Below are 9651 nucleotides of genomic sequence, written 5' to 3' on the forward strand. Positions count from 1 at the left end.
CCACTTATGGATTACTTTTATGATACCTTTATGTGCTTTTTGGAGCTTCAAAGTTTTGGACCATGTTGACCTGCAGAGCTGAAATATTCTTCAAAAATATTTGTTCATGTTCTGCTGAAGAAAGAAAGTCATACACATCTGGGATGGCATGAGGGTGAATAAATGACGAGATATTTTTTTGGGTGGTGAAATATACCTTTATCTTTGTGAGGTTTTAAAGTGAAGATTTTATTTTGGGATGTGTGGCAGAGCTCATTTCATGACTGGTGGGAGAAGCAATGGTAAAGGAAATTACAGAAATTTGAGGTAATGTTATGATGTGAAAGTGTAGGGGATTTTAAGGTTAAGACCCAAGGACCAGATGTGATGAATGAAGACCAGGAGTCAGATATGCAATCAATTGAAGAATATTTTACTGAAGAATAGTTTGCAGTTTCATCAGGAGAAGTCAGCTTCACACTCATGAGGAGTTCGTAGGTCTCCCCTCATACATTCTCATTACAGCAGCAATTATACTCTCACACAAGTCTCTAAGCTACATCATCATGTCAGGTTTAATGATTCTGATTGGTTAAGACTCAGATCAACTTTAAAAATGTCCACATATGGGCTGTTAGCCAGAAGAATATCTCCATTGATTATCAGGACATCAGTCAAATCCTGGTTTAGGCACAAAGTGACCCACTGAGGTCACCAATCTGAGGTACTAGATGCCAGTTTGTCCCATCAGTTGTTCACATCAGGTTCTGTGACAGAAGAGTAACAGAGACACACACACACAGATACACAGCTTCTTCAAGATTGGATTGGATAAATATTGATTAATAGCTCATTACAAATCACTCATAGGATATATATTTATAAATTAATTCAAAATATTAATTTCTCTCCCAAATTTTTTTTTAAATTAATTCAAAATATAAAAATACTTTGTTGATATTTTCTAGAGAATATTTTTTTCCTCTTCCTCCCTTTATCAAGTACTGCTTCAAAAAAATCTGAGATTTGGTCAAAAGAAGGTCTTCAAAAGGGGGTCATTCCCAGTGTTGAATATTTTTTCCTTTTTGATTTTGAAGAAGGTGGAAGACATCCTAAACTTTCTTCAGAGGTATCATGTTAGGTTATGTGGCGTTTGGATCATAATTCAAAGTGTCAAGAAATGTTACATTTTCAAAAGTGTCCCAGTTTGCCCATATTCACCCTAGTACATCAAAAACTAAAACTAAAATTAATTATTGGTCATTTTTATTTTATTTTAATTAGTTTTTGAGTTATGAAAATTATTTTAGTTTAATTTCAGATTTAATGTTTATTTGTAGTTTTCGTCAGCTATAATAACACTGCCACTAGGTGACTCTAAGAACACTAAACTATAAACATCAGTACTGAAACATACTTTCTGTTTTATTGATATTGATGCTTCTCTTCACCAAGATAACATTTTATTTATTTTAATCTAAATTAAATCAATATTGTTTTATTTTTATTTTTATACATTTTAAAATTCAAAGCCAGTTTTCAGCCGTCATTACTTCAGTTTACTTTAGAAAACACTGATACATTTTCATTCAGGAATCATTTTAATGTGCTAATATGGTACTTGAGAAAACTCTTATATTACAACAACTGAGAATGGTTCTGCTGCTTAAATAAATAGTTCAGCTCAAATGAAAATGATTTTTTCTCACCCTCATGTCATTATAAAACCCCCACACTTAAACTGTGTGCTTGTGTTTACTGTTAAGATTAGTGCTGTACTAACAAATGTTGACAAATTTTCACATGAACACATACATGAGTAAAGTTTAACCTCAAGACAAGACCTCTTCTGAACTGTCATTAACCATCAGTAGAGATTTGTGTCTGTTTCACACACAAAGATATTGTTTGACTTCAGAATACTGGGAATATAAATCATGAGTTGTCTGAACTACATTTATGATTCATTTATGTCCTGTTTGAGGCACTATTCATTGACTGTTATAGTGCCTAAAGTCTGTTCAGCTGATATTGCTGCATGTAGAGGATTATTGCATAAACAGATAAAACACTGAAACAAAAGTTGTGTGTAACATAAATGTCTTTAAAGTATCAATTTCTTGTGGCATTTTATTTGAATAGGTGTTCAGTGTGACAGTGTATGAGCAATTTAAAGGCAATATTTGAATACCAAGAAAATATTTTTTAATAGAGTTTTATTTTTGTCCTAATTTTTTAGTTTGTTGTCTTGATTTTGTAGTTTTAGAAATATGTTTTATGTTTCTGAAATAAGTTTATAGAAAGATCTGCATGTCAAACAGTGTGAAACGGGACAAAAGTTACTAAGTTACAGGAGTGTCAGAGTGAGGGGTAAATTCTGATTGGTTGAGAAGATTATGAGGCTGTTCAATAGATCACATGTAGAGTTAAAGACTTGTGTCACTTCTCACTTCACTCACTTTAGTTTGTTTCACAGAACATTGAGAAAGATGAAGCTGTACGTGCTCATTCTCACATTTACTGTCCTTGTGTCTTCTGAGGACAAAGGTAAGTGAATATTTAGTGTTTTAATAGTGATTGACCTTACAAACACTCCTATGCAAAGAATGTTACAAATATTTTTAGTTTAATCTTTAAATTAAATGTTTAAATGACTGTAAATATATGTAATTAACCATGACACAGTATTAACTCCTGACTGTCTAGATGGTTTTAAATTTATATCACAATACAAATATTGGGTAATCATTCAATAATCAATAACAATCAACATAAGCTGGTTGTAAGACATTTCATAATATGTTAAATAAATTGTTACATAAAGAACGTTTATATGTTTTGAAATTATAGTAAAATGTTGTAAATCACTGTAATATAACTGAAATGCAATAAATCTTTTATTCTGTTGTTCTTTCTCAATGATGAACTGTATTTTGTTATTTCTTTTGTTTCAGTTGTACATGAGGATTTTGAACTAAGGGTAGTCTCAAACACTCCTCAGAAAGAGGATATGCAAGGATTTGATGGAGAGGAGTATGTCCATTCAGACTTCATTAGAAAACAAGAAGTGTATGCATTGCCAGACTTTTCAGATCCCATGCAAGCTCCTGGATTTTATGATCAGTCTGTTGCTAACCAACAAATTCTCAAACAAAACTTAGACATCTGCATTAAAGCTTACAAAAATCCACCACCGCAAATGGGTGAGACATGAACTGAATCGAGCTCTATTTGATTATTTTTATATTATATCTGTTCCTCTTTACTCTGTGTGATGTTTCAATGTAGCCACCATTGTCATCAAAATATGTTTATTCAAAGAAATGTAGCCTTGACATTTTTTTTCATGTGTGAAAAAAAGTTTAGTTGTACTGATACAGAAAATAAATTCAGCACCTTTCTGTGTTCATAGACCTTCCCCAGACTTCCATCTATGCTGAGAATGATGTTGTGCTGCGTGAGAGGAACAATCTCATCTGTCATGTGACTGGATTTTACCCTCCCTACCTCAATATCTCATGGACGAAAAACAATGAGATTGTAACAGAGGACAGTCTAAGTCAGTATCGCCCAAATAATGATGGCACATTCAACATCTTCTCCACTTTGACGATCACTCCTATGGAAGGAGACATTTACAGCTGCACTGTGAATCACATGTCCATCAAGGATCAACCTCAGACCAAAACATGGGGTGAATGGGAGTTACATAAAGATTGAATTCTAGATATGTTTTATATATTGATGTGTCCAAACAACAGTAATAATTTCTTGTTACGAACACATTTGTCACTCCAGGAATGGACACCAGGAATTATGGATGTATTACAATAAAATGTTCACATTCTTGTAAAAATGCATCTGGTCAGCAGTTATCATATTCATGCATCTGATGTATTCTGTGTTTATTTGTTTCCCAGAAGTCGATGTTGCTCTTCCCAGTGTTGGTCCAGCGGTTTTCTGTGGAGTGGGTCTGACTCTTGGGCTGCTGGGAGTCGCTGTTGGGACTTTCTTCCTCATTAAAGGAAACAACTGCAACTGAAACCCCCTTTATAAACGCTTTGAAAATATATTGTGATACTCTGTAAATCATTCTGTAAACAAAGACTGTTTAAATTGTTAACAGTGCTGTATCATGTGCTTCATTTTATCTATAATTTTGTTTTGTTTTTCATAGCACAGACAACATTCTAGATGTTGAAGATACACTGACAAATAAAAGCATAAATCTGAAAGTACCTGTATTTTTTATTAATATTACCTGTATTAATATTCATTTGAATGTACTAGTAATGTTGCAGTGAACCATTGCATTTGCTTAATATGTTACTCCATACATGCATATATGCTTACATCCACTGTTTCACTTATACATCCCAATAGCAGTTAAACTTGAGTAATTTGAGATAAGTCTTTACATTTTTAATAATTAGATTTTTTTCTTGCCTTATTCATTGCTAAATGCTGTTGTTTTGAAATGCCATTACACATACAGTATACACATTATATTCTTCCACAAACTAATGTCATTACAAATTTATATTAACAGTTTGAAAATAAGGTGGCACAAGAAAATCTTAAACCTTTAAATTATACTGTCATTATTTAAATCAGTTTTAAGTTATTTAATTTTTCCTGTCTTCAAATCAAATCACTTTACTGTCACAGGACCATATGCAGCAATATTTGTCTTGCATTTTGTGTGACATTCCTTCCAAATAAATATTCAAATCTGTTTTACGGACACGTTTGTTTGTAATGAATTGTATGTATTTTCTCATTTTCATTTCAAAATTGTATTAAAAGCCTCAATGAATGACTCACAAACAGAGAAAGAGGTAGGTGTTGAAGCACAGAAGATGAATTGGACTAAAATAACAGTCCAAAGTTTTGTCTCACAATTTGTTTTGTGGTGATGTAACATCTGAGTTCCTTTTCAAATAATTAAAAACTGTTGTTAAAGAAACAGAAATGGAGAAAAAGTCATTTGCTGGCATGTAACAAGTCTTGTTATATCATGAAAATAGCACAAAAGATCATGCAGCACAGCCTTAAAACTATCAGTATTTAAAAGTAACAGGGTCAAATGTAACACTTTTAAGATATTGCTATAGACATTTTTTTTTTTTTTTTGTTCTTGTCATTTATGTTGTAAACAGCATAAATCACACAAAAATAAAATAATGAGATTATATATGCAAAGAGACTTAGTGACATATTTAAAACAAAATTGTATCATGTGAATACATTATTATTAGAGTCATTTAAGAGGAAACTTCTTATGTTTCCACCCATTTTAAAACATGTAAGTGAAAGTACTGTAAATGTGTAAATGAAAAGTTTCATATTTTAGCTTTTGCTCTCAAAAACTGAAGATGACAAATTATTAAAAAATAAAAGCTGAAAGGCTGCTGCAGGTAATCCTGTTTTTAAAAGCAACTGCATTTGAAACATGTTAAACACTTTTTTGTTGGTTTGTCCAGCATCAGGGAAAATGTTATTAAATTTAGTTGAAATGGAGAAAATAGACACATTTATTAATGAAAAGAAATCTACATACGGTATAATTAAAACAGGACAAACATTGAATTGCGCATTTGGATATGACAGTGATTTAGTTTGAAATGAAAGCAGTTTTCTGTCTAGTAACAGATGACGCTTGTGTTTGCTGTATCTGATTGGTCAGTTATGTTGAACATTCATCTCATGAAGTAAGTTTCATCAGCATCTGCTTCAGTTGTGAGTTCAGAGAGAGAGAAGATGTTACTGTCAAATCTCTTGTGTTTTCTTCTTATATTGATGCTCTCAGTTTTCACTGGAGGAGGTGAGTACAAACTTAGATATGACATATTCACTATTATTATGATGATTATTATTATTATTAGTGTCATTAATCCATCATAAACATTGTACTGATGACATAAACACATCTGACACAACCGTCATTTTGTTTCTTCATTATTTCAGAGGATGTGTATTTCGGAGGTCGGTTGTCCAGATGCATCTACAGCACCAGTGATTACAGTGACATGGTGTTCATGGATGACTATTTATTCAATAAAGATAAGGTCTTACAGTTCAACAGCACTCTGGGGAAGTTTGTGGGGTATACTGATCTTGGAGTGATGAATGCAGAGAGACTGAATAAAGATCCAAACATCCTGCAGCAATATCAAGCTAATGTGGACAGATTCTGCAGACATAATGCTCAACTCTTTGACTCAGCTGTCCGTGATAAAACTGGTGAGTAACTCAACACTCTCAACTGAAACTGTGACAGAAATATATAAAAACCTCACAATTACTGAAGAAATATATTTAATTGTGTACTCAGTATTTATATCAACAACATTTTACACGAAAGAAGTGAAAGTTTATGATAAAAACATGTTTAAAATGAAACAAATGAAACGGATCTCCAGTCACAGCATGATTTGCATGAGTCTACAGGGGGAGAATAAATATAGAAATAAAAGTTTTGTTTTATGTGTTTGTGCGAGAATTACTATTTAAATTAAAATGATATTTTATGTGTTTTTGTGGGAGAATAGTTAGTGTTTGATGTTTAATATTATTTAGAGATTTATCAGAGTTTGTGTAATGTGTGATGAAGAGTGAAGCTTGAACAGTGAGAGAAGAACAAATGCTAAATGTCTAAACAGTTTATTAAATTTATTAAAATTACTAGTTTAATGATATCTTGATTGCAAAACAAAATCAGTATTTCTCAAAGTTGTATTTTGAAATTGTTTGATTTTGATAAACATTATGTAATGATATAAAAATCAAGACTATTATGAATAGTTTAATGTAAGAATTGTACGAACTGATGAAGTTCAACATTATATTAGGAAAAATGAACATGATCAAATATGCAACAAGAGACAGTAACAATTGGTGTGACATTCATTCAGAGCTCCAATTTACTTGAATTTCTAAAGTTAATATAAACAAATTATGTATTATTTACATTTACATGAATCCTCTTGACACTGCTTTTTATATTACAAACATGTATTTATTTCAGTGTCACAAGTTGAGTGACAGAAAGTTTTATTCTGCATGAGGCAAGTTACTTTAGATACCAACTAATTGTAATAATTCAGTAAATCATGATTGAGATCAAGACAGAATTCAAATGTAAAGTCACTGTCTCAACACTTTTCACAGAGGATGAGATCACAGAACTGTATACCCATAATGCACTGCTACACTAACAACTAATGGCTCTTTGCTCACACTTAACATTAAACACATGCTGGGACTTATATTACAATATTAAACTATTATGGATGTGGATATGAGAATATAAATATGAAAAAGATTCTCTTTATTTCACCTCCCTGTGTCACTGGGGGTGTTCACTCACAGAATAAATCAATCATGTCTTTACTGCAAATAGGACGATTCAACAATGGCATCAATACCCAAAAGCCTTTGCTTTATATGTGTCATTCTAAGACCACCATCATATCAGCCAGTACAGCGTAAATTATAGACAATAAATTATTGTGTCACCTTTAAAATAAAATAATAATAACTGAACTGGATTCATTCTTCCAGATTTATTTATTTCTGTTTGCTCTTGAAAGTAATAAATATCTCTTTTTCCCAGACAACACATTCTGTAACATTGTTTTATACCTGACAAATAAATCACAAAAATATTGTATAGGGTGTAATTAAGACATCTCTTCTTGATTCAGTGGAACCGACTGTAAAGATCACTTCAGTAAAGCAGTCTCATGGTGGAAATCAAGCCATGTTGATGTGCAGCGCGTTCCGCTTCTACCCACAAAGAATCACAGTGTCCTGGCTGAAAGACGATAAACCGGTGACCTCTGATGTGACCTCCACTGAGGAGTTGGCTGATGGGGACTGGTACTATCAGATCCACTCGCACCTGGAATACACTCCTAAATCTGGAGAGAAGATCTCCTGCATGGTGCATCACGCCAGCCTCAAGAAACCCAAAATTGTTGACTGGGGTAAGAGAAATATACTGACCTCACTGTCACATAAGACATTTCTTTGTTTTGTATTTCATATCTTGACATACAAGCAAAAGAACAAGTAGAAAACAATAGAAAATATATAAATGGTCCTGTTGTTGCACAAGACATGCTCAATATTATACATATTTAATATTGTAATATCAGAATGATGTTTGCACACGTACAGATCCCTCTCTCCCCGAGTCTGAGAGAAATAAGATTGTTATCGGGGCCTCTGGACTGGTGCTGGGAATCGTCATAGCAGCTGCTGGACTCATTTACTACAAGAAGAAATCAAACGGTCAGTTTAGCATAATCAGTATTGAGATATTGATCTGTGTATGTCAATCATTTATTCAAACATGTATTTTTATCTTGCATTTGTTATTGACACGTATTTTATTTTAACAGGGAGGATCCTGGTACCACATTAATGATGCTGAGTTTAATGAAACATTTGAAACCTGGAACAGAAACATTTTTCTCATTTATCTGTAACACACATTACATGTGCTCTTTGTTTTTAAGAATCCTGTTTTACAATCATAAATAATGAAATACTGAATTCTCAAACTCTGTCACATGATTATTAATTGCACACATTTGCACGTCCTCAAACTGTTTAAATGGGAATCAAGTTTGGACCGCTGATGGAGAAGCATCAGTCGTAATGATGACTTTAATACACAATCTCCTTTTTCTGAGCTTTTAACAGTTTTTTCCCTGTTTTTTAATTTTTTTTGTACAATGAAAACACAATGGGAACGCAAAAACAATATAAGTTCTTATACATGTGTTTAACTCACATTTTGGATCTTTATGTAATTGATTTTGATATTCTTAAAAACTATTATAAACAAAACAAACTTCTGATTATGTAAATAATGTGTGAAATGTGTTTGGAGATTATTGCTCTTGCTTCATTTCCAGGATTTCCTGATTCATTTACTCAGAAGCAAAAGAGATTGATAATGCTTAGCATGGTATCATTTATTTAATATGATTATATGTATTCTGAAGACAGATTAGAAGAGGTACATGCTGCAAACTAATAGGCCTTTTGTTTCAAATAGAAAATCCTATTTTTATAGATAATGATACGAATCTATCAAATTTCTATTGATGTTACTGTAATGAGCCCAACAGGACTCTTTAATTTTGCATTTTTCTTCCTTATTATCCTAGAAATTACACTTGCATAATAATTGATGCTTCAAAACATCCACAAATACATTTGTTGTTTCTTATGTAAACTAAAGCTTCAAATAAATATTTCTATAGGCTTTACAAAGTTGAAGTTTGTGGTGATTTATGGATTTGGTGACTCAATTCTTTATAAGGGAAAAATATCTCAGTCCTCTATTATGTATTCTACAACATGTGGGTCTGTTCATCTAAATTGATTTGCCAAGTGGCGTTCTAATAGTGATATTTACTGTTTATATCACTCTGCTTGTCTGTGTTTGCTGCGTTCCAGACCAGAGTTTGTGAGTGGTGAAGAGTGGATGTGAAGAGTTGTGTGAGCAAGGAATAGTTTATTTTATTTTTTATGACTTGCTCCGGATTGCAAAGTTTCTCTCACTAGTGAGCAATGGAGCGAGAAAACCTAGAGCTGAATGATAACAGAACGATTTGTGAGGGAACAACTCCACTCACATTTACTTTTGCAGTCAGTGAG

General features: G+C 32.5%; 2 protein-coding genes across 2 annotated transcripts; both read left to right on the top strand.

Moving 5' to 3' along the window:
• The first annotated feature begins 2394 nt into the window (after positions 1–2394).
• On the top strand, positions 2395–4828 carry LOC127631304 (H-2 class II histocompatibility antigen, A-R alpha chain-like). The gene is made up of 4 exons (XM_052109389.1): positions 2395–2526; positions 2934–3182; positions 3392–3673; positions 3900–4828. Exons 1-4 carry the CDS (start codon positions 2469–2471, stop codon positions 4019–4021), a joined length of 711 nt encoding a protein of 236 aa, XP_051965349.1. The 5' UTR covers positions 2395–2468; the 3' UTR covers positions 4022–4828.
• Positions 4829–5671: 843 nt separating this feature from the next.
• LOC127631302 (H-2 class II histocompatibility antigen, E-S beta chain-like) lies at positions 5672–9264 on the top strand. Its single transcript, XM_052109388.1, has 5 exons — positions 5672–5803; positions 5947–6222; positions 7686–7967; positions 8161–8274; positions 8385–9264. The coding sequence occupies exons 1-5, from the start codon at positions 5740–5742 to the stop codon at positions 8405–8407; spliced, it is 759 nt and encodes a 252-aa protein (XP_051965348.1). The 5' UTR covers positions 5672–5739; the 3' UTR covers positions 8408–9264.
• The last annotated feature ends 387 nt before the right edge of the window (positions 9265–9651 follow it).

This window comes from Xyrauchen texanus, chromosome 37 (genome assembly GCF_025860055.1).
Source record: "Xyrauchen texanus isolate HMW12.3.18 chromosome 37, RBS_HiC_50CHRs, whole genome shotgun sequence".
Taxonomy (NCBI): domain Eukaryota; kingdom Metazoa; phylum Chordata; class Actinopteri; order Cypriniformes; family Catostomidae; genus Xyrauchen; species Xyrauchen texanus.

What these genes read in the sequence shown, in the direction of transcription:
- LOC127631304 (XM_052109389.1), top strand. Translation starts at nt 2,469, where the DNA reads ATGAAGCTGTACGTGCTCATTCTCACATTTACTGTCCTTGTGTCTTCT. An exon ending in TGTGTCTTCTGAGGACAAAG is followed by an intron (nt 2,527 to 2,933) that starts GTAAGTGAATAT and finishes CTTTTGTTTCAG; the next exon opens with TTGTACATGAGGATTTTGAA. An exon ending in AAATCCACCACCGCAAATGG is followed by an intron (nt 3,183 to 3,391) that starts GTGAGACATGAA and finishes CTGTGTTCATAG; the next exon opens with ACCTTCCCCAGACTTCCATC.
- LOC127631302 (XM_052109388.1), top strand. Translation starts at nt 5,740, where the DNA reads ATGTTACTGTCAAATCTCTTGTGTTTTCTTCTTATATTGATGCTCTCA. An exon ending in AGCTGTCCGTGATAAAACTG is followed by an intron (nt 6,223 to 7,685) that starts GTGAGTAACTCA and finishes TTCTTGATTCAG; the next exon opens with TGGAACCGACTGTAAAGATC. An exon ending in ACCCAAAATTGTTGACTGGG is followed by an intron (nt 7,968 to 8,160) that starts GTAAGAGAAATA and finishes GCACACGTACAG; the next exon opens with ATCCCTCTCTCCCCGAGTCT.